Genomic DNA, 24,264 nt, shown 5'->3' with positions numbered 1-24,264 from the left:
CTACCAGGCGGAACGGGCGGAGCTATCTGAGCAAGGAGCTTCCGGAAACTATGCAAGACTCTGAATCGGGCGGCACGACTTCCGGTCCGGGGTTTCTTTACTGTTCGTAAAGGTTTTGTGTGTGCGAACAACAAAGGTTCCGGATTGAGATTGTGCTTAAGAATTCCACTTATTTTCACTTGGGTGAAGCGGTTACAGCCGAAAGAGGAAGACTGGAGGCAAACAAATATCTGGGAGCGATTTCGCACCGTGCAAGACACGCTAGGACCTGTAGTTCCCTTCCGGGGAACATATTCGCCTGGCTGACAGCTGCCGGAAGTGAGGCTGCGCGGAATGGCCGCCGCTGCGACCATGGCGGCAGCTGCTCGCGAGCTGGTGTTGCGGGCCGGGGCCTCAGATATGGAGGAGGAGGAGGGCCCGCTGGTGAGAAGCAGGGCTGTTTCTCCTTCAGAGTCTTGTCCAGTCGCCTCACGTCAGGAAGGCCTGGGCTGGGTGTAGGCACAAGGGTGGGTACTCGCAGCTGCCAGTGATGCTACCCAGCTTGGCTCTCCAGACGCCTCCGTGGGATCCGACCTGAACCTGAGTATGGCCGAGACTCTGGTTCTGGGGCCACAATTGCAGTTAACTTCCAGATATTTGGGCAGAATAGAGAAGCAGTATAAAAGTCTGGGAACATGGCTTCTGCTTGGGCTTTAACTCAAGCTCTGCCGCGTATACTCTGTGTCTTCGGGCAAGTCTAACCTGCCCCTCCATGCCCTTATTTCCACACCTATAAGGTGAGAAAAGTAAGACCTGCTATATATGTTGTGGGTTAGGACTGGGTGAATGAATATATGTAAGATGGCACCTGGCAGGTAGGTAAACACTGTGTATTAGCTGGTAGTTTTAAAGAGGTTGGGGCGCCCCAGAGGGATGGTGATAGAACATTTAAGGTAGCAGCAGTCTAGAGATCCTAAATTCACCTGCAAGTTCTGCTCTGCTCTCTGCATCTCCTATTTTTTCTCATTTGGTTACCTTCACCCTTCGTAGTTTGCCTGTCTCCTTGTCCCGTTCCTATCCATCAGCCCCAATTAGTTGACTGAGACAATATGGAACTTTTGACATTTTGTGAACTCAGAATGTACCTGTGATTCCCCAGTGAAAGTCCCCCTTCTCCGCTTGAAGGATTGGTGACTGTTCCATTCTATTTTGTTCTGCTTCTGTCTTTCCCATTAACCTGTTCCTCTCCAGGGGAGTGGTCCAGGTCTTCAGGAACCACTGCAGATGGGAGAGTTGGACATCACCTCTGATGAATTCATCCTGGATGAAGTGGATGGTAAGTGATGGCAAGCGGTGGGGGGTATGCGGTCCTGTAACCTGAGAGGCTGGGCTCTGCAAGCACTAAGGCAGGGACTGGTGTGCGGATGTTCAGTGTAGAGACAGATCTGTAGAACTAGCTGAATCCTTATGATGAACTTCTATTTGCAGTTCACATTCAGGCGAATCTGGAGGATGAGTTAGTAAAGGAAGCTCTTAAAACGGTGAGGCTTTCCACTATACTAATCTGCCCCTCCCTGAACCCTCCCCTTAAAGGAAAGAAGAAAGTCTTTTTTGCTCCTACTATCACCCTGGTCTTTTTCTCTAGTCCTTCATTGACTGTGTTCCAGTGTCCCTTCACTGACTTCCTCCTGACCCTCTCACGTTTCTGTTCTCCCAGGGTGTGGATCTTCGTCACTATTCAAAGCAGGTTGAGCTGGAGCTACAGCAGATTGAGCAGAAATCCATTCGAGATTGTATCCTCCAGCAGAGGAGAGGGGTGCTGTTATTAAAACGGGCATTTTGTGGGGGTATGGTGCTGACAGCCCAGCTGGGGCCGCCGTCTCCTCTCTGAGGTTTCTGTCACCTCAGGGAGAAATTGGAGAGGTCCTGCGGCGGTCTGAGAATCTCCATGTCCACAGTGAGGCCCCTTGACTTGTTGTGAGTCAGATATCCAAGAGAGTGAGAACATAGCATCTCTGCACAATCAGATCACAGCCTGCGATGCTGTCCTTGAGGTTAGTAACCATGCCCTGGGAGCCCTCATATCCCTGAGTGCAGATCATGGTCTTTAGCATGATTCTTTAGGCCATCTTCCTCAGGCAGGGACAGTTAGAGTCACTTTCAGGATGATCTCAGCAGCCATTTTAGTTGTTGCTGCCATGACTAACGTTGTTATTTGCCTTTGTTGCACCTCTTTCCTTATCACCCACTGCTCTCATAGTTGGGTAGATACTAGAGGCTTTACCTAGAAACTTGTCCCCTGCCAATCCTGTGGCTATTCAGCAGCCCTTCTGCCTTCTCCCAGCGCATGGAGCAGATGTTGGGAGCTTTTCAGAGCGATCTCAGCTCCATCAGCTCTGAGATCCGGACACTGCAGGAACAGTCTGGAGCCATGAACATCCGACTGCGGAACCGCCAGGCTGTCCGGGGGAAACTCGGGGAGCTTGTTGATGGTCTTGTGGTGCCCTCTGCTTTGGTCACGTGAGTCACTAGTTTGAAGGGTCCTAATGTCATAGCTAACTCATTGGAAAAGATCCTGCTGCTTGTAAAGATTGAAGGCAGAAGACAGAGGATGAGATGGTTGGATAGTATCACAGATTCAATGGATATGAACTTGGGCAAACTCCAGGAGATGGTGAGGGACCGGGAGGCCTGGCATGGTGCAGTCCATGGGGCTGCAAAGAGTTGGACACGACTGAGTGATTGAATAACAAAGGGCAACATCACAGAAAGAAGATGGGCTGGTGTGACCTACCCTACTTAACCACGTGGGTCTCCCGGCTTCAGGTTATCACACACTTTCCAGAAAACGATGAGTAGTTGACAGCTCTTTTTTACCCTGACTCGGGCTTTAAGGAGTAGGAATCGTCTGGGGTTGGGCATCGAGAAGGGGTTTAAGGTTGATGTGGGTGATGGAGGTGTGTGTGTCCAGGCACAGAAGACTCTGTGCACGCGCTCTGACCCTGTGATGCAGTGGACGAAGGGAGAGGAGACAGAAGCTGGATGCCGGGGTTACGGGTTAGAGTCTCGAGGTGTCTGGGTCTCCCTCCTCACCCGTCCCACCCCTCCCTGCTCCCCAGGGCAATTTTGGAGGCACCAGTCACAGAGCCCCGGTTCTTGGAGCAGCTACAGGAGCTGGATGCTAAGGCAGCTGCAGTCCGAGAACAGGAGGCTAGAGGCACAGCGGCCTGTGCAGATGTCCGGGGCGTGCTCGACCGCCTCCGAGTCAAGGTGGGAAGTGGGGGTGGACACCCTAGAAACCACTCGAACCAGCCTCCCTTAGACCTCTACCCTGGATTGCCCTGGCAAAGCTCACTGTAGCCCACCCCCAAGAACTTCTCCTTGCCTTTATGTGGCAGGGCTCATCCTCACATCTCTGGGTTTCTCTGAAAGTCTTAACAGATATCAAAGAGGAGTTCTCTACTCTTGCTCATCCAGTATCAGCTTTTGTTCCTCCCCTCAGTGCTTCCCAGGCAGTGAGAAGGCTACAGCTTCACGCCCTGTGTTTGGTCCCCCACATCTAGGCTGTGACGAAGATCCGAGAGTTCATCCTTCAGAAGATTTATTCCTTCAGAAAGCCAATGACCAACTATCAGATCCCACAGACAGCCCTGCTGAAATACAGGTCGCCACCCAGAGAAAGGGTGGGTGTCCCTGGGGGGCTGGCTGGGAGATTGACTGGTTCCTGGCTCCTCCAGGTTCTTCTATCAGTTCCTGCTGGGCAACGAACGCGCCACTGCGAAGGAAATCAGGGACGAGTATGTGGAGACGCTGAGCAAGATATACCTGTCTTATTACCGCTCCTACCTGGGGCGGCTCATGAAGGTGCAGGTAAGCCCGTGGAAGGAGAGGTGCTCTGGGCGCCTGAGCTGGGAGGAGGGACTGTATAAATGGACGCCTTTGTTTGTTGTACATTGGGAAGCAGTGTTCCAGTGTTCTATTCTCTCCTCCAGTATGAGGAAGTTGCTGAGAAGGATGACCTAATGGGCGTGGAAGATACAGCCAAGAAAGATATCCTGGAGCTGAGGGGTGCTCATGCTGGGCCTGGAGAGGGAAGGGCTTCTGGCCCCAGCCTCCAAGGCCCTGCTGCTTAACTTTTCTTGTGGGACCAACACTTTGCAAATGAGATCAAGGCAGGAGCCTCCCTCCCCAGAAAAATGCACAGATCATCCTTACACTGAGTTTTGCATATGATGTCAGGGAGTGTAGAGGCTCCCTGGAGTCCATTCACAGATGTCAGGTGAAGTGGGGCCCCAAGACTGGGGAGGAGGGACCCCGAGGCCATGTCTGGCTGCTGGGGCCCCTGGAGGTCCTGGGTCTTTGATCTTCCATCACAGTTGTGATCTGTTTCCCTTGACTCTGGCCCTTCACGATTCTTCTCAAAGCCATCCCTCCGCAGCAGGAACACCATCTTCACCCTGGGGACCCGGGGCTCTGTCATCTCTCCTGCTGAGCTGGAAGCCCCCATCCTCGTGCCCCACACTGCCCAGCGAGGGGAACAGAGGGTAGGAGGGAGAGCCAGCCTCAGCCTCGGGGTGGGGCTCTGAGCACAGAGCTCGGGGCAGAGCTTCCCGGCTGCAGGCCCCGGGGGAGTCCCCATCTCCAGTTGCCCCTGCACTCTGCAATGAGAGGAGGGTTGGACCATTGACTCGGGGTGTTACAGAGGGTGATAGGTCATTAGGCGAGTGTGGCGGTAAATGCGGGAGCAGCAACAGCAGGTGGGGGTGGGCTCTTCGTGTATCCCTCCTCCCCACCCCGCCCCTGCCCTTCAGTACCTGTTCAGGAAGCCCTTTCGCAGCCTGAATGAGGGTTAGATGGGGAGGGTCTTCTGAGCTACTGGTACCCAGTTGAGCTGATGTTCCAGCTATGTCCACAGAGAGCCAGGACTGGGGTCCACCCGTCTGTGTCTCTTCCTGCCTCTCTCATCCTAGTATCCTTTCGAGGCCCTTTTCCGCAGCCAGCACTACGCCCTCCTGGACAATTCCTGCCGTGAATACCTCTTCATCTGTGAGTTCTTCGTGGTGTCCGGCCAGGCTGCCCACGACCTGTTCCACGCTGTCATGGGCCGCACTCTCAGCATGACCCAGGTGAGCTCCCGGGCTCCTCATCAGCACTGCAGTGAGGTCACAGCCCTGGGGCACTGAAGGCAGAACCCCCTCGTTTTAGAACACATGAGCCTTATTCTCACTGTGTGCCTCCCCACAAGACCATCAAAGCTTGGGGGTCCCTGAGGACCCCCTCCTGATTCACACCCAGGCAATAGCACCCGAACACTTGGAGGCTCCTAGACCTTGGTTCCCGGCCCTGAATTCTGCTGTGATGGGCTTGTGATGATAGATTAGGTGAGCAAGGCCGCGGGACCACGTGGGTGGCTGGTGGACAGGAAAGGAGGAGCATTTTCCATTTAGATCTCTCCCTGTACCCCCAAGTGTCACGTCCCCAAAGAGCACTGCACCTGTCCATGGTCACTGGGAGTGACAAAGGAAGAGACACTTCCAACCCTCTGCCTGGTTCTAAATCCTCAACCACAGAAACACCTGGAGTCTTACCTCGTTGACTGTTACGATGCCATTGCTGTTTTCCTCTGCATCCACATCGTCCTCCGGTTCCGCAACATCACAGCCAAGCGGGACGTTCCTGCCCTGGACAGGTTGCTGAGTTGTGGTCCTTGATGCCCCGCTGTTCTTGAAGTCTTGGTCTTGCACAAGCCTGCCCGGACCCGTGGGCTCCCCCGACGTGAACTGTTGACCCTGGTCCCATTTGTCTGCTTGGAGGCAGTATTGCTGCTTCCAGACTCACCTCTCACACCCACTCCTGCCTCCACTGGTGGTCACCCCTCGATTAGGTTTCAGCCTCCCCCACCCCACCCGTGACATTCCTTGCCAGATCTCTGATTCTGATCAAGCCCACAGGTACTGGGAACAGGTGCTTGCCTTGCTGTGGCCACGGTTTGAACTGATCCTGGAGATGAACGTCCAGAGTGTCCGCAGCACTGACCCTCAGCGCCTCGGAGGGCTGGACACGCGGCCTCACTATGTGAGCTCGGGCAGGGCTGGCGGGGGCTGCTGAAAGGCAGGGCTGGAAGCCCCACTGTGCGGTCACCCAGCCTTGGAGCTGTGTCTCTGGGCCTGGCTGGACATGTAGCCGTGCTGTGTGGGGGCGCCCTGGGAGTGTGGGCTGGGCACTGTGGCGGGAGGGCCTGGAGGTGGGGATCACCCAGAGGCTGGTTGGCCAGCTTCGAGGGAGTCGGGGGTTGCCGTGAGTTTTCATCCCACCTTCTTACTCCCAGATCACACGCCGATACGCAGAATTCTCCTCGGCCCTTGTCAGCATCAATCAGACGATTCCCAACGAACGGACCATGCAGCTGCTGGGCCAGCTCCAGGTGCAGGGCGCGGGAGGGGTGCCCTGCCCCTGGGGCTGAAGTCGGGGGAGCCTTGCCTGCCCCTGTCACCCCCTCCTTTCGCTCTTTTTTTCAGGTGGAGGTGGAGAATTTTGTCCTCCGGGTGGCAGCTGAGTTCTCCTCGAGGAAGGAGCAGCTTGTGTTTCTGATCAACAACTACGACATGATGCTGGGTGTGCTGATGGTACCAGAGTCCCCTTCCCCCGGCGCCCTCCCCCGAGACCCCGGGTGCCCGCTTTGCCCCCTTTCCTCCACGAGTGCAGAGATCATGTTGGCCTTGTCAAGCGTTTTCTTCTTGGAGTCTGACGTGGTGTCTGGCTCCGTACAGAGAATGTGGAAGGACGGGGATATGCCGACGTGAAGGGCAGCTTCTCCCCAGACTTGAGATTCCCCTCTGTCTTCCTCAGGAGCGGGCGGCGGACGACAGCAAAGAGGTTGAAAGTTTCCAGCAGCTGCTCAACGCGCGGACACAGGTAGGGGTGTGGGGCGAGGGCAGCACAGTCCTGTGCTGTTTTGCTGGTGACGTTGGCGGCACTGGCTCTCTGTGGAGGCGCTCCGGCTTCTCTTGCTGCCGCACATGGACCCTAGAGCACGGGGCTCAGTACTTGCAGCTCCAGGGCTTAGTTGCCCCATCGCATGTAGAGCCTTAGTTCTCCAGCCAGGGGTTGAACCCACATCCCCTGCATTGGAAGGCGAATTCTTAACCACTAGACCACCAGGGAAGTCAGTGTATGCTGTTTAGTTGCGTGCGTGCGTGCGTGCTCTTGATTCACAACATGCTGTCATTATTGGTCTGTTTTATTTATTAATTTATTTTACTGATAGAGACATCCACAAAGCTACCACACACCTTGGCAATAACTAACATCAAAGTGTGAATTCTTCCTCAGCCCCTCTCTCTGTCCCTCACATAGAGGCGCTTATTGACCTAAATGTTGTGTTTATAATGCCCTGGCTATAGGGAATAATAGAGCTATAGGGAATTCCCTGGCAGTCCCGTAGTTGGGATTCTTGGCTTCTACTGCAGGGGATATGGGAAACTAAGATCCTGCATGCTGTGCAGCACACACCAAAAAGGAAAGAAAAAAAAATTGTATGCCAAAACACACACTATCTCTTTTGGTTTTGGGTGCCGTAGTAACAGGGTCTCAGGATTATTTCACGCATAATTTTCCTAGTATTGTCCTGTTACGACATGAGGCTGTAGCTCATTCTTTTTAAAGTCAGTTAGTTTAGTTACTTACATTAATTTTTGGCTGTGTTGGTCTTCGTTGCTGTGCACAGGCTTTTTCTAGTTGTGGCAAACGGGGCTTCTCTCTGGTTGCAGAGCACGGACTCCAGGGTGAGTGTGCTCAGTAGTTACAGCTCTCCGGCTTAGTTGCCCCGCGATACGTGGGATCTTCCGGAACCAGGGATCTACCGTTTATTTAGGAGTAGTTACTAAGAAGAATACTTGAAATTACTAGAAATAATGACCTCATTTTTTTTTCTTAATTGTTTGAATTTTATTCTTTTAGAATTTGTCCTTTAAATTGTTAAATACTATCTTTTAAAGGCAAATTTACTTGTTTGAACTGGTATATGAAGTGCTATTGATTTTTGTATATGCATTATATAGCCAGCCACTTCCTAAATCATTTCTAAGAATGCTTCTGGAGATGTGTGTTCCTGTGTAGGCATTCGGCATCTCTGAATTGTGACAGTTTCAGTCCTCCCAATTTTATTCCTATGTCTTCATTCTCTTACTACACGGGCTGGTACCTTGTTTAAAGTTGAATGGTTGAACAGAAGAGTGATAGTGAGAACCCTTACCTTTTCTTAATTTTTAAAATATATTTATTTATTTACTTGGCTGTGCCGTGTCTTAGTTGTGGCATGTGGGGTCTAGTTCTTTGACCAGGGATGAATCCCAGGCCCCCTGCCTTAGCCACTGGACCACCACGGAAGCCCCTTCCTAACTTTAAAACAAATGCTTTCATCATTTCCCCGTTAAGAGTACTGTTATTGTAGGTGTGTGTGTTTTATTTTTTTAACAGATATCCTTTATCAGGTAAAGAAAATCTCTTTCAATCCCTAGCATTCCAGGAGTTACTATTGTTTTTAAATCATGAGTGGGTATTGAATTTTTAATCAGGGATGTGTGCTTTTTCTGCAGTTGTTGAGGTAATCATAGGTTTAATTTTAAAAAATTAGGACTTTGGGATTAACGGATACACAGAGCTATATATAAAATAGATAACAAGGATCTACTGTACAGTACAGAGAAATAGATTCAATACCTCATAATAACCTATAAAGGATAAGAATCTGTAAAAGAATGCATATATATGTCTACATGTATATTCATTCAATATATGTGTACTCACAACATTGTAAATCAACTATACTTCAGGTTTTTTAAAAAATCGATCGTGGTCTATTACATTTGTAGATTTTAGAATGCTAAGCCATTCTGATTTGGTCTGATTCATGTAGAGTTTTTGCTTCTCTGTGCAGAAGTGAGATAGGCCTATGCCATTCTTTTCTTGTCCTGCCCTCACGTGGTTTTGGTGACAAAGTCATACTGGATTTGTAGAGGCAGGTGGGAAGGAAGGATTTCCTCATTCTTTTTATTCTTAAAGATTTTGAGATTGAAATGATCTCTTCCTTTAAAGCATCTTAGAACTTGCCAGCACAAACATCTAGGAAGATTTAAAACTATGAAATTCCCTCTAAATACTGCTTTTATTGAGTTCTGTGGATTTGAAAATGTAGCATTTTTCTTATTCAGTTCAAAGAACTTTGATATTTCAATTGTTCTTTAATCTGTGAGATTTTTTAGAAGTGATTTAAAATTTCCAAAAGTCTTTTTGTTGTTAATGTTTAACAGTTGCATTTTGAATGGAAAATGTGGCCTTTTGGTATTGAAAATCTGAAATGTTTTTAGATTTGCTTTGGCCTAGGACATGATCACGGAGAAGGCAGTGGCACCCCACTCCAGTACTCTCACCTGGAGAACCCCATGGACGGAGGAGCCTGGTGGGCTGCAGTCCATGGGGTCTCTAGGAGTCGGACATGACTGAGCGACTTCACTTTGACTTTTCACTCTCATGCATTGGAGAAGGAAATGGCAACCCACTCCAGTGTTCTTGCCTGGAGAATCCCAGGGATGGGGGAGCCTGGTGGGCTACTATCTATGGGGTCGCACTGACTCGACTTAGCAGCAGCAGGAACATGATCAACTTTTGAAAATGATCTGTATGTATTTGAGAAGATTGTGTGTTCTTTGATTGTCAGGTGTGGAAATCAAGCTTTTTAGATGTTATTTACATCACCTGTATCTTTACTGATTTTTTCTGGTCAGTAGTTGAGAGAGAGGTTCTGAAACTCATGTTTATCACTTTTTCACTGCAGTTTTGTCTGATCTTGTTTCATATAGTTTCAGCTTATTTCATCTAAATTCTCAAAAGTTTGGAATCATATGGTCTCACTTGTGACTTGACGCATTTGTCACTATATCATGACCCATTTTAGCCCTAAAGTTTTCTCTTAAAGCGTATTATACTTTATATTAGCATAGCTCTTCCAGCTTTATTTTAGTTAATGTTTGCTTCTTAATTTACTTCCACTTTTTTACTTTACTTTCTTTTTACTTTCCTTTTCATGTTTTCACATTTTAAGTCTTTTAAGAATAAAAGTAGCTGGAATTTTAAAAATCTAATTGAATTGTCTCTGCCCTTTAATTTGTCTTTGTGCTCACTCATGTTTATTGTGATTAATGTGACATTTCTACTTTTTTCATCCATCTTTAGTTTTCTCTTTGTCTTGTGTCTTTTTTCCTTCTTGCCTTTGTTTTTTTCCCATCTCTAATTGTTTGGATTTTGTACTCCGTTCTTTTGGAATTTGTCCTTTAAATTTTATCTCATATATTTAGCTTAACATCTAAACTTAATATTTAACTCCTGTCTCAAGTAATACCTGGACTTTTAAACATTTTAAATATTTTAATGCTTCAGTCACCCCTCCCCTTCTGTTTGCCCTGCTAATTATTGACTAGTGTTTCTTTCTGTCCTACTTTCGTTTTTTAAATGCCTTTATGTTATTTACTTTACTTTTCTCTTGGCTGAACCACGCGGCTTGTTGGATCTTAGTTTCCCCACCAGGGATTGAATGCACATCCTCTGCAGTGAAAGCACAGAGTCCTAACCACTGGATAGCCAGGGAAGTCCCTATATTCCTTTTAAATGTGAAATATTGTCTGTATTCCCTGTGCTGTATTGTATCTCCTTGTAGCTTATTTATTTTGTACATAATAGTTTGTACCTCTTCGTCCCCTATCCCTGTCTTGCCCCTTCTCCCACAGCCAGTATTTTTTAAAACATTGCTTCCCTCCTATCTTTCTTTCCTGGGATCTGGTCAGTTATGGGTTAAAATGTCCTGTTCTGTTTTCTCTGTTTCATAAAATAAATGTTTAGTTCGATGAGAAAGGAACATGTTGTCCTCAGCTGCACAGTTAGGTGACCAGAGGGAATGTCAGCTCCGCCTCCAGAATCGCGATTCTCTCGACCCTCTGACCCCAGAGATGTGCTCAGTGAGGACTCTGCTGAGAGCCCTGAGGCCCTGTGGGATCTGCCAGGGTGGGGACGGTCCCTGTGCCTTCAGGTGGGCTGCTGCTCAGTACTGTGTGGGAGAGATTATGAGCCGAAGCCCAGCGTGCTCTTCCTCTGGTCCCTCCTCTGCGGTCAGAACACTCTCTCCTGGCGGTCCAGAAGTTAGGACTCTGTGCTTCCACTGCAGAGGCCACAGGTTCGATCCCTGGTGGGAAAACAGATCCCACAAGCTGGGCTGCAAGGTCAAAACAAACAAACAAAAACCCACTCTCTTTGGCTGGATAGAGAGCTTAAAGAAAGTCCATCCAAGTCTAGACCACTGCTGTCCCATAGAAATAGAGTACATGCCTCAAATTTTCTAGTGTCTAAATTTTATAGACAAAAAAGAAACAGGTGAAACACATTTAATGTTTTACTGAAAACACTGTGTCCAAGATACTACCATTTCAACATTATTTATCCACAAATAAATGAGTAATGATTCATCTGAAAAGTTTTCCTATGTGAAGTCTCTTAGCCTAGTGTGTATGTTCACAGCACATTTCAGTTGCAACTAGCCTTGTTTCAAGTGATCAGTTGTTCTCATGTGATTCATGGAGACTGTGTTAGGACAGGTCATCTCTGTTAGTTGAACTTAGCTCTGCATCCACCCCCTTTGCCCCCCACTGTTAAGAGTGTTGTGGGTTTATTGCGTTTAGGTAACTGTAATAGGTTGAATTTGTTACTTGATCTCTGTCTCAAATCACATCACAAATAAAGATTCCGTAATTATGGAAAGGTGTGTTCTTGGGAATGTCTTCCTCATCTTGGGTTAGTTATCTCACAGCCTCCAGTGGATATAAGTGGATGTTTTGTGGGAAGAATGGAAAAGATTTTATTTTTATTTATTCTTGATATATCTGGAGAAGGAAATGGCAACCCACTCCAGTATTCTTGCCTGGAAAATTCCACGGCGGGTTGCAGTCCACAGGGTCTCAGAGTCGGCCACGGCTAAGCAATGAGCGCATTATTGATATATAGTTGATTTCCAGTGTTGTGTTAATTTCTGCTGTGCAGCAGAGTGACTCAGTTATACGCATGTGTACATTCTTTTTAATATTCCTCTCCATTATGGTTTGTCCCTGGGTACTGGCTGGAACCCCCATGCTCTGCGGTAGGACCTTCCAGCCTATATAATAGTTTGCGTCTCCTAACCCCAGACTCCTAACCCATCCCTCCTCCAGCTCCCTCCCCCTCGGCAACCACAAGTGTGTGTTCTATGTCTGTGAGTCTGTTCCTGTTTTGTAGATGGATTCATTTGTGCCATATTTTAGATTCCACAAAAGATTTTATTTTTAAATATAAGTAGTTTATTTTTAAGTGAAATAAAAGTTCTGCTTTCACCTTACCAGATCTTGCTCTTTGGGTTGGGTTTTTCTTTTCTTTCCTCTTCTTTTTTTTTTCTACTTTAATTCCACCCTTCCATTAAAAAAAAAAGTCTTTATTTGGCCGCGTCAGGTCTTAGTTGCTTCGCCCAGGCTCTTCTGTTGCTGCACACAGACTATCGTTGTGGTGCATGGGCTTTGGAATGAGGGCTCCGTTGCTGCTTCCTCCGCAGCATGTGGATCTTAGTTCCCCGACCAGGGCTCGAACCTGTGTCCCCTGCATTGCAAGGTGGATTCCTAGCCCCGGGACCACCAGGGAAGTCCCTCCCTTGCACTGTGTTTTATTTGTTTGTTTGCCTTTTCATTTTAACTTTGTGTTTTGGGAAATCTCAAATGTACGTGCTATGTACAGGATAGCATGGTGAGCCCCCAGGCGCCGTCACACATCTTCAGCCAATGACAGGACAATTGTTTCATCTGTATCAAAACCTGTTGTTCATCCTCCCATCCGTCCCCCAACCCTCAGTGATTTTGAATTAAATTCTGTACACCACTATCACTTCATCTGTGTCAGGATATGTTTTTTAAACCACAATACTTTATCACACTTTTAAAAAAAGATAGGACTTGGGGCTTTCACTTGAGGTGGCCTGGAAAAAAAAGAAAGTAGCTAGTATTCATGTATCCCCACTTATAAACAGTGGTTCAAGTCAGGATCCATATACAGTCCATACGTGCCTCTCTTTTTTCTGTTTATTTGGCTGTGCCGGGTCTTAGTTGCGGCGTGTGGGATCTAGTTCCCTGACCAAGGATCAAACCTGGGCCCCCTGCATTAGGACTGTGGAGTCTTAACCACTGGACCACCAGGGAAGTCCCCGTATGTCTCTTTTTAATCTATAGATTTCCCTTCTATCTCCTCCCTGTCTCCTCCATGCAATTTATTTGTGCAAGAAATGGAGTCATTTGTCACGTAGAATGCCGTACAGTCTGGATTTTGCTGCCTGCCTTGCATAGCATGCCTAAGCTGTTCCTCTTTTCCCATAAATGTGTGATTCAATGGAAACGCTTGATCAGATTCCAGGTAGATTTTTTTTACAAGGCTGTTTGAGAAGTAGTGGTGTGTACTTCTCTCAGGGCACTTAATGTCTTCTTGGCTTTCTTTTTGCCAGTGGCCATCAGTGATCACCACCCAGACCATTAGATTTCTAAATCTCTCAATGTCTCAAAAATTTCCATCTCCTTATCTGTGCTGCATTTTGAGTCATTTCTTCAATTATAAATTCCAGTTTGCTCAGTCATTTTTCCAGGTACATCCAGTCTGCTGTTTAGCCAGCTGACATTAAAAAAAAAATTTTTTTTTAATGTTTTTTTCTAAATCATTTCTTTAAAATCCCATTTTGTTTCAAGTCTGTTTCTGATCTTGGTAATAGATCACGTTTGTGTTGGTGTCTTTAACTTCTTTGAACATTGCATACAGAATGTGCAACTGCTCTGTGTGTGACAGTTTTAACACTGGCAGTCCTCGGAGGTCTAAGTCCACTGCTTACTGTCTATTCTGCCTCGTCGTAGCTTGCTTGCTTCTGTGACTGGGTATCTTCGGGCTCTTTTCTTGGTCTCAATCAGGGGTAGTCATCAGGGCCTAAATGGGGATCAGGGAGGTTTCAGAGAAGGCTTACCTCTGCTTTTGTAATAGTTGAAAGTTGCCATCCACCTGGGTCTACACTGGCACCTCTGAGAGGCTCTCATGAGACCAAGCTCAGCATCTCCACTCAAGGCCTGCATCAGCTCAGCTTCCTGATAGCAGAGCTGCCGTGACCACTTACTTTTCTGTAGCCCTGCCTCTCCCAGGCGCTCAGGGCCCACTTCTCTGGTTCTGGCCCTCTGCTCCCAGCTCACTTTTTTAAATTTAAACAAAGGTTTTGTGGCTTATTTATTTATTTATTTTGAGAAGGGAGGAGATTTCCCCTACGTCTTGTGAGACCGACAGTGTCTTAAAGTATATGACTTTTCTAGAGGTTTGCTGTTGTTATGGGAGTGTTCTAAGGACTGAGTTGGTCATGGTGCCAGAATTGGGAAAAGTCTGCCCCCCACCCCGGAATCTGAGCTCTGTGTGTGTGTGTGTTCCTACAGGAATTCATTGAAGAGTTGCTGTCTCCCCCCTTTGGGGGCCTGGTGGCATTTGTAAAGGAAGCCGAAGCTTTGATTGAGCGAGGACAAGCGGAGCGACTCCGAGGGGAAGAAGGTCTGAGGACGGGGTGGATGGGGTGGGGTGAGGGGAAAGGGGACAGGAAAAGAAAACTGCAGGGGTGCAGATTACATGGGGAGGGCGAACCCCAGAACGGGGTTGCAGGGTGAGGACCTAGCCGGATCAGACATCACTCAGCCGTGATCTTTTTCCTCCTCCTCTCAGCCCGGGTTACTCAGCTGATCCGTGGCTTCGGCAGTTCCTGGAAATCATCGGTGGAGTCTCTGAGTCAGGATGTGATGCGGAGCTTCACCAACTTCAGAAATGGAACCAGCATCATCCAGGTAACCTGTGACTCCCGGTCCCCATTCGCACCCCGCCCCATCACTGGTTTGCCCTCCTCTTTTCTCGGGGCTCGGAATCATACAAGTGACCCTTGATCTTCAACTACCAGCTGTGCCCAAAGTTCTGGCCGAGCCCTAAGCTGACGGCTATCATCATCCTTAGAATCACCCTGCATCTCATCCCTCCGTGACTTTCTCTGAGCAGGGAGCTTTGACCCAGCTGATCCAGCTCTATCATCGCTTCCACCGGGTGCTGTCTCAGCCGCAGCTGCGAGCCCTCCCTGCCCGGGCTGAGCTCATCAACATCCATCACCTCATGGTGGAACTCAAGAAGCACAAGCCCAACTTCTGAGGCACCGGGCCCTGGGGGCCACCAGCCCTCTCCATGGACTTCTGAGCCCCATCCTATCCCCCTTTTCACCCGGGGCTCCCTGCCAGTGCCCCCTTGCCTCCTAGGCTCTCACAGGCCTCACTCTGCCTTCATTCCTGGGGCTGTGCTTCGTCAGGATAAGCCGGATTCCCTTGGCTTTGGGCATGTCTCATGTCCAAGTTTCCCAGGACCACTCGCTCCTGGGCTTCCAAACTAACCTCCGTTATCTTTCCAGTGTTGTCATTCCGCTCTTTCCTCCCACTGCCCCACCCCCAAGGCCTTTTTCTTCTCCCAGTAAAACCTTCTGGTTCACTCAGCTCTTGTCAGCGTGGCATGAGGTGTGAAGCCTCGACTCTTGGAATTGTTGTGGCAAGGGAAGACTGTCTCATAATGGTTGACTTTTTTTTCCCTTCCACTCAGTGATTTATTTTCTGTAGCTTTTTGACCTAAGATCTCAGCAGCTTGAACACTAATCAGTCGCCTCCTGGCTTCAGAGTTACATCAAGGTCAGTGTGCAGAAAACAATAAATACTTAATATGATACAACACTCTTTTCCCATTTCTTTTCTCCTCCTCCTGGGAGAGGAGGTCCTTCAAGTAGCCCCGTCTCTGCCCCAGGATCACCTTTGCTCTCTGCCTCCTGGGCCTGCATCCCTTTCTGGTGGGTGTCCAGAAACTCGGGGCCGTGGTTACCTCTAACCTGCAGCTCCTTCAGGCCAAAGTGGCTGCATTGGTTTTAGGGCGGGAACTGTTTCAGGAGTAACCAACCTGGCGGAGGAGGTGACCCTGGTGAAAACGGCAGATGCCGGCCGCCTCGGCTCCTCTAAGGCAGACACCGGCTCTCCTTGCCTCTGGCCTCCCCAGGTTGACGCTGGGATTGCCTTCTCTCCTTGAGGGTCAGCTCCCTAGCTCCTCCGGTGCGACCGTCACAGCCCTTGCTAGGGGGCTGCAGTTGCCATTGCGCTGGGCCGTGAGCAGGCCAGGTCTGCAGTGTGTCCATCTCATCCCTTCCTGTGTCTCGGCCCCTTCCTGCTGCTGCCGCCTTACGGTCCTGGTCCCGTTTGAACTCAGACTCTAGACCGAGGAGACTTGGGGGTGCCTGGAAATGCGGAGGGGGAGGGCCAGTGCCGTCGGGGGGACATGGTAACTCGGGGACGTCCCCCCACCCCCGACCTTCTCGTTCCCCCGAGTGGCTGCTTGGGCCCTCTGGATGCTGGCCCAGCCCGCACGCGGAGGCGGGGAGAATCAGGGTGCAAAGCGGCGCCCCGTCTGCTCCGCGCCGGGGCTGGGGGCGAGGCCCGCGCTTCGCAGGGTTAGGGCCGGAGAGCGGCCGCGCCAGCCGCCTCTCCCGCTCGCGCCTTTTCCCGGCTCTAAGAGCGGCGCGCGGACCAGCCTCGGGACCCGCACCTCGGATGGTCTGAGGAGCCCGGAGGGATGGCGGGGGTGCAGGGAAGAGGCCTTAATGACCGCACCCCGCGTCCCCGCCACTCTCCCCTCCTCTGGCATTCTCCCGGCTTTGCCCACCCTGACTCCCCCGCAGACCTTCCCTGAGGCCCGCCCGCTCTGGGCGGTGGTGCTCCGACGGGGGTACCGCGAGCTGCGGCCCGGGAACCTTCCGACCCCCACCTTCCTTTCCTGTTCCTCGCCCCCACCACTCCACTGGGACCCAGATGTCCTCACGCTGACCTGATTCCTGCCCCAGCTCGAGGAGGACGAGAAGGGCCCAGGCTTTGGGACTAGGGAGACAGGTTGCTTTGACAGAGCAGTTTCCCAAAGAAGGGGGTCGGGTGCGGGGGGTCTCTGGTTCGCCCGCGAGGGAGATTGCCGACACAGGTGTCTTCGTCTAAGGCCAGCTAAGGCGCCAGCGGGAGAAGGGCCGTGCATGCTGGTACCTCGGTTTTCGGAGTTCTGAATTTCCCTTGTGCTGTCCCTCCTCAAACCCAAACCCACACGCTGGACAGAGAAGCAGGTTTTTCTGCAGGCCTCCCCGAGGGGCACTGCTGGAATCTGAGGGGGCTTACATACTGGGGCCGGGAAGCATTGCGGTTATATTGGAGCATACAGTTTCCGGGGACGTCGAACCGACCCTGGCATCTATAGCCGCCCTCTGAGCCAACCCGCGGTCTCAGGACGGCATGAAGACCAAGAGCGGGAAAGGGAGCCGCGGTCCCCACGTTGACCTCCAGGGGGCAGCGTCGACCGGGGACTGGAGCTCGGCCGTCGGCGGTCGGCAGCCGCGTCTGCTCTGGAAGGCAGTCAGGCCTCCCCCGCTGGCCATCCGCCGTCCACGCTGAAGCAGCTGAGGGGCTTTTCTTTCAGTCCAAAGACACGCAGTCCCTGTGGCTTAGGTGGGTCCTTCTGATCCCTGGCTGAAACGCGTAACTTCTGGCTAGCGCCACCGCTCCTTAAACTCCCTCACTTTTTCTCTTTTGCTAATAACAGACCCACTGGACTCACAGACCCAGAAGCATCAGGGATCGCCACCTCGGACAGCACTGTGTGAATATCCTCCTTCCCTTTGCTCATCTGTGAGACTCACATCTGCATCTGGCCCACTGGTCCCTGTCCTCACCTAGTGTCTATAGGAAGGAGTCGGAGACGTCCCTATGGCTTGTAACAGCCCCCCAGTGCTATTAAGGGATCTCTGTCCTTTAAAGAAATATCATTTCCTTCTATTTTTACACCTCTGTGTCCTCAGCTTGTCCTGAGTTTACTGATTTACTTTTGGCTGCACTGGGTCTCTGTTTGAGGGAGCTTCTCGATGCAGTGACTTCCCTTGTTGCTGAGCGAAGGCTGGAGGGCTGGGGGTCAGTGGTTGTGGCTCATGGACTTAGTTGCCCCTCGGCATGTGGACAGAGAAGGCAATGGCACCCCACTCCAGTGTTCTTGCCTGGAGAATCCCAGGGACAGGGGAGCCTGGTGGCCTGCTGTCTACAGGGTCACACAGAGTCGGACACGACTGAAGTGATGCAGCAGCAGCAGCAGCAGCAGGCAGGTGGAATCCTCCCAGACCAGAGATTGAACCCGTGTCCCTGGCATTGGGAGGTGGATTCTTAACCACTGAACCACTGGGAAAGTCCCTGAGTTTTTTTCAACTGGACTCTCTGGGAAACATTTATTCTGTGTTCAACAGCTCTGTCTCTGCACAAAACGGAAGGGCCACATCTCAGCATCAATTCCAGAGCTATTGAATGTGGACATGTACCCTGAGGACAAAAGGAATGAAGTTCCTCCTCTCTCCCCAACCTATTAATATGGACCCACCCACCTTGCATTTAAGAAAGGTGGCTTCTCTGACTTTCAGAAATCAGGCATGAGGGGAAGCAGGCAAATTCCCTGGGTTCCAACACAGATTTAGGGTAAAGATCCAAGGAAAGAAGGAGAAAGCAAGATTGAGACAACTTTGAAATCAGCTCTCTCCACCCTAGAGAAAATGGATACTGCCATTCATGTTGCATTTCAGTTTGCAGGGAGTTTTGGAAACAGTGTTCATGAAACCAAGGCATATGTATTTTTAAAACTGGGGAATAGTTGCTTTACAATAATGTGTTGGTTTTTGCTATACAACGAAGTGAATCAGCCGTATGTGTACATATATCCCCTCCCTCTTGGACCTCCCTGCCCACTATCCCACCCCGCCAGGTCATCTCAGGGCACCGAGCTGAGCTCCCTGCGCTACATGGCAGGTCCCCACTAGCTAGCTACACATGGCAGTGAACATACATCAATCCCAGTCTCCCAATTCGTCCCATCCTCCCCTTCACCCCCGTGTCCACATGCCCACTCTCTGTGTCTGTGTTTCTATTCCTGCCCTGCAAATAGGTTCATCTGCACCATTTTTTCTAGATTCCACATATATGCATTCAGTTCAGTTCAGTTCAGTTGCTCAGTCGTGCCCTACTCTGTGACCCCATGAATCGCAGCACGCCAGGCCTCCCTGTCCATCACCAACTCCCGGAGTTCACTCAGACTCACGTCCATTGAGTCAGTGATGCCATCCAGCCATCTCATCCTCTGTCATCCCCTTCTCCTCCTGCCCCCAATCCCTCCCAGCATCAGAGTCTTTTCCAATGAGTCAACTCTTCGCATGAGGTGGCCAAAGTACTGGAGTTTCAGCTTTAGCATCATTCCTTCCAATGAACACCCAGGACTGATCTCCTTTAGGATGGACTGGTTGGACCTCCTTGCAGTCCAAGGGACTCTCAAGAGTTTTCTCCAACACCACAGTTCAAAAGCATCAATTCTTTGGCGCTCAGCTTTCTTCACAGTCCAACTCTCACATCCATACATGACTACTGGAAAAAACCATAGCCTTGACTAGGCGGACCTTTGTTGGCAAAGTAATGTCTCTGCTTTCTAATATGCTGTTTAGGTTGGTCATAACTTTCCTTCCAAGGAGTAAGCGTCTTTTAATTTCATGGCTACAGTCACCATCTGCAGTGATTTTGGAGCCCCCCAAAATAAAGTCTGACACTGTTTCCACTGTTTCCCCATCTATTTCCCATGAAGTGATGGGACCAGATGCCATGATCTTCGTTTTGCATTAATACACACTATTTGTTTTTCTCTTTCTGACTTACTTCATTCTGTATGACAGTCTCTAGGTCCATCCACATCTTTATGAATTACCCAGTTTTGTTGCTTTTAGTGGCTGAGGATAGGTACCGTATCTTCTTTATCCATTCATCTTGCTCCCTGTGTTCTCTGCCAGCTACCGTGGATTCAGCCAACAATAAGTCAAGGTCCCCGAAATCACAAAGCAGACGTGTCGTCTCACTGAATTCACACTCCTGCCCCCGGAAGTGTTCTTCCTGTGTTCTGTGCTGGACTAAGTAATGAACCCAACACACACAGCCTCTCGGTGGTTTGAAGCTTCCGTACCCCAGATTCCCTCTTGCGCCATGACTCCAGGCTGGGAGTCCTGGAGCTGAAAAAGCAGCTGTCAGGAGAGAAATATCGCATTACCTCTAAGCGTGACTGGAAGTCGCTCAGTCGTGTCTGACTCTTTGTAGTCCATGGAATTCTCCAGGCCAGAATACTGGAATGGGTAGCCGTTCCCTTCTCCAGAGAATCTTCCCAACACAGGGATCAAACCCAGGTCTCCTGCATTGCAGGCAGATTCTTTACTAACTGAGCTATCAGGGAAGCCATAACTCTAAGAAGTAAGAAGAAATTATTGAAGGCCCTTCCAGAGGAACGCTGAACAGGCAGGATTTGGGGAGGACTGAAGCCATGACAGTTCCAGGATTTAGGGACCAAGGGGAAGAAGGCTGGTGGGCAGGAAGCAATATGCTCTCCTGACCTGACTTCCTTTCCACTCCAAGGCATTCCTGGCTCTAAGACAAGGCTCTTAGCCAGCATCCCAAAGAATCTGTGAATGAGGATGGGGAAGAGTATATTTTATTTCCACCAACCTCACAGTGAAATTCAGTATTTCTTCCAAGGCAGCTGTCTGTAGAAAATTTTAAAATAATACTAAAATAGACTTTTATGGTTACCACACACCAGCAATAATACAAGGATGGTAACAAAACATTCCTCCCCACAGTGCAGCCCCCTCCCACTCCACCTGGCTTGGCGTATCGCCACACACAGGGTAATGAACCACCTGCAGTCACATAAACACACACAGTCTGTGGAGAGTTGCCTTTACCCTCAACTCCCCCTCTCTCCTGAGGTCTCCCCAACCTCATGGTCTGTAATCCCGCCTGCTGCAGTGCTCTGATGGCCATCCGACCCCCTTCCATCAGGGGTTTGAATACAACAGCCAGCTTCCTCTGCATTCCTCAAGGACAGGAAGTCCATACCAGCTGCGTGCCTAGTAAAGAAAAGGAGCTTCCTACCTCGTCCGACCTTTGAACACTCTATTCAAAGGTGTTCTCTGATCTCCTTCAGCACCAGTGGAACATCCTCCAGATCCATTGGATGACATGTATTTTCGATGCTGACAACTCACTCCTGGTACGTTCCGGATGGCCCATCGCCTCTCAGGTCTCCAGTCTAATTGCTTCTGTCGCAGAGACAGTTTCTACTCTTAGATTTTGTACTTCTTTTTTGAAGCACCATATCACTCCTTCGGCTGGAACTTTGCCACTTTGTGCTTTTTATTGAGATAGCATAGTTGGTTTACCATGTTGCTTGCAGCAAGGTGATTCAGTTACACGCATACATACACATTTTTTCTCATATCCTTTTCCGTCATGGGTTATCACAGGATATTGAGTGTAGTCCCCTGTGCTATACAGTAGGACCTTATTTATACATTCTACATATACCAGGTTGCATCTACTAACCCCAAGCTCCCAGTCCGTCCCTCCCTGTAGCTTCTAATTTTATCTTCATCAAAGAGCTTTAATGCAAGATCCAAAGATTCCTTCTTCACATAACAGCATAGCCCGTCTCCTTTAAGATTTCTTTGGTTATCTTTGTAAAAAAAAACAAAAAAAAAACTTGACCTTAAATTTTTCTGAGGATTTCTCAAAATAATGCAAAATCTGGATGTCAGCTGTGTAAATTCACACACTATAACGTCTGGAGGCAAGTCAGATATATCATGCATTTGTATTGCTATCTTTATCAACATGAAACCATCTCGATTCTTTCTTTTATCTCCCCTCTTTTGAGGATCAGTGGGTTTGAGGTTTTGGTATTTTTTCTTGGCAGAAGTTCCTCTACATCTCCAGCATTGATTGACGTCTTGTATTTTTGTGGTAGCTGCTGCTGCTGCTGCTGCTAAGTCACTTCAGTCGTGTCCGGCTCTGTGCGATCCCATAGACGGCAGCCCACCAGGCTCCCCCGTCCCTGGGATTCTCCAGGCAAGAACACTGGAGAGGGTTGCCATGTCCTTCTCCAATGCATGAAAGTGAAAGTGAAGTCGCTCAGTCGTGTCTGACCCTCAGCAACCCCATGGACTGCAGCCCACCAGGCTCCTCCATCCAGGGGATTTTCCAGGCAAGAGTACTGGAATGGGGTGCCATTTGCGGTACAGCTAGACACAATATCTTTAGAGAAGCCATAACTGGCGTGATATGTAGCAGTGAAACCTTCTGTGGTCGTGAGGAACCAAGTCTTCCATCCAGACCCTGTGTGGGCAGTGTCCCCAGGCTGCTGGCCCCAAAGAGACCATTTTTTCTACCAGAATTTTCTTGAGTGTCTTTGATCTTTAAGTCATTTTTGCATTTGCAGCTGCTCATCAAACTCCTTGTTTCCATCCAAGCGTCGCTATCCTACCTAGCACAGGGCAGGGGCCAGGACAGCCAAGAGCCTGCTCCAGCAGGCTTGGGAGCCACGACCTAGTTATCTGAGGCAACTGTTCAGACCCTGTTCTCAGTGTTTAACGCACTAAGTCACTGAATCACAGGTTGGCTCACAGCAACCCTGTGAGGGTGGAACTATTGTTATCCCCATTTTACAGATGCGAAAATGAGGGTCCAGAGCCCTTGACCAAAGTCTTGCAAGGCAAGGCTGGGATTTGAATTAGGAGGTCTGCTCCGCATCCTGAACCACCACTTCTCACAGTTTCCCAGAGACTGATGAGATGATATCCAGCCTGCCTGTGCGTTCCCTGACCCACCTACTCTATGGCGTTACTGTTTCCACAAGACTCTGTGCTTTTTGGCTCCGATCCACCCCCTGCCCGCCCTGACACGCGCTCTAGTAAGCTGGGAGCCTCCTCCTACCCCTCACTTCTCCTTGGAGTGCTCCTTTACTTCCTGACTTCCCCTGAAATTGAACTCTCCCTGGAGGGTACCACCTCCTCTGCCAGCTTCCAAAATGAGAGATGTTTGTTTTCTCATACGTGAGCGTCCTTTCTTCCCCCCCAGATGGCTGCCTCCAGACCCTCATCCTCCACCCCCAGTTTCTAGTATAAAATAACTCACTGCCTCTGAGGCCCAACTGTTGGGCTAAATTGCCATTTTCCTTCCTTTTGACTACCGTCTGTCTCACTGCCTCACTCAGGGGGCTACTGGCACTCGGCAGACTGCCTCTTTCCGTCTCATCATCCGAGGAGAGGACCCATTCCCCACCTAGCTCCTCAGCACATTGGTGACTTCATGACCTGGACCGTCTCCACTTCAGCTCAGCCACCGCTTCACACTGTCACACCCTGGCCCTTGTGATCTGAAGCAGCTCTTCCAGAATCACTCAGCTCCCATCCATCCTTCCTCCCATCTGTCTCGGCTCCTCTCATGACCATTTTCCAGTCTCCTAGGACCTCCAGGTCAACGGAGCGTGCCTTCTCCCATCAGCCCTGCCTCATGCAGCTTCGCCTCTGTGGGTCTTCATTTCATCAGCTCCCTTGCCAGGATCCTGAACTCCCTCACGCTAGTGTATTTTCATCCTTCACACTTCTCAGGCAAAAATCTCAACCCTGCTGAGCCTAATGATCTCCTTTCTCCAAGATTTTACTCTGCAAGTCAAGAAACGGAGGAAGTCTCCAGCCAGGAAACGGTCACCACTCCTCATTCGTGGTCCCTACGAGACATTGCCTAGTGACCCAGCTGCACCAGGCTGGTCACTGACCACTTTAAACTCCCTGAACCTGGAGCCTAGGAGGTGCCTCTCTGTCTCTCACCTCATATTCATGTGGTGATCTTGCTTTTACATCACAGAGAAAGCTAGAGCCACTAGAGGTGGACTCCTTCGACCACCTGTCACCAAATTCACAATGACCTGTGCTCATCTTTCCCTCTTCCTACAGAAAAGAGTGAGGGTTTTCCAACCTGGTGCATCAGAATTGCCTGGAGGGCATGTTAAAACATGTTTCCTGGATTCGGAATCCAGAGTGCTAACTATTACATGAGGGAATTTCAGGATCCCTGAGGAGGAACATGGCCATCCAATCAAGGATGTGGTTCGAGAGACACCACTTCAAATGCTGGAAAAAATGAGAGAACACATGGAATTCTTGGTCCTATGAACAGAACAAAATGATTAGCAAGCAGAAATACCGATAAAATTATAGCAACAGAAAATGATAACAATCCCTTT

The 24,264-nt window shown here is 49.6% G+C and overlaps 1 protein-coding gene across 5 annotated transcripts; it reads left to right on the top strand.

The window, feature by feature from the left end:
* The first annotated feature begins 28 nt into the window (after positions 1-28).
* Positions 29-15,819, top strand: VPS52 (VPS52 subunit of GARP complex). 5 transcript variants are annotated; one of them, XM_069563424.1, is made up of 20 exons: positions 29-423; positions 1,231-1,315; positions 1,468-1,520; positions 1,697-1,772; positions 1,966-2,033; positions 2,324-2,499; positions 3,099-3,249; positions 3,543-3,643; positions 3,717-3,849; positions 3,972-4,029; positions 4,390-4,523; positions 4,950-5,105; positions 5,550-5,668; positions 5,931-6,054; positions 6,308-6,403; positions 6,498-6,605; positions 6,829-6,894; positions 14,505-14,616; positions 14,785-14,903; positions 15,109-15,819. In XM_069563424.1, the coding sequence occupies exons 1-20, from the start codon at positions 334-336 to the stop codon at positions 15,253-15,255; spliced, it is 2,172 nt and encodes a 723-aa protein (XP_069419525.1). In that variant the 5' UTR covers positions 29-333; the 3' UTR covers positions 15,256-15,819. The 5 variants fall into 5 exon arrangements, 4 of the variants coding, with proteins under 4 accessions (XP_069419525.1, XP_069419527.1, XP_069419528.1 ...); XM_069563426.1 differs by having other exon boundaries at positions 63-423; positions 1,962-2,033; XR_011251231.1 differs by having other exon boundaries at positions 80-423; positions 6,498-6,594.
* Positions 15,820-24,264: the final 8,445 nt, after the last annotated feature.

The sequence above is a fragment of the Ovis canadensis genome, chromosome 20 (assembly GCF_042477335.2).
Source record: "Ovis canadensis isolate MfBH-ARS-UI-01 breed Bighorn chromosome 20, ARS-UI_OviCan_v2, whole genome shotgun sequence".
NCBI classification, from domain to species: domain Eukaryota; kingdom Metazoa; phylum Chordata; class Mammalia; order Artiodactyla; family Bovidae; genus Ovis; species Ovis canadensis.
This window is presented reverse-complemented; position numbering and strand designations above follow the sequence as displayed.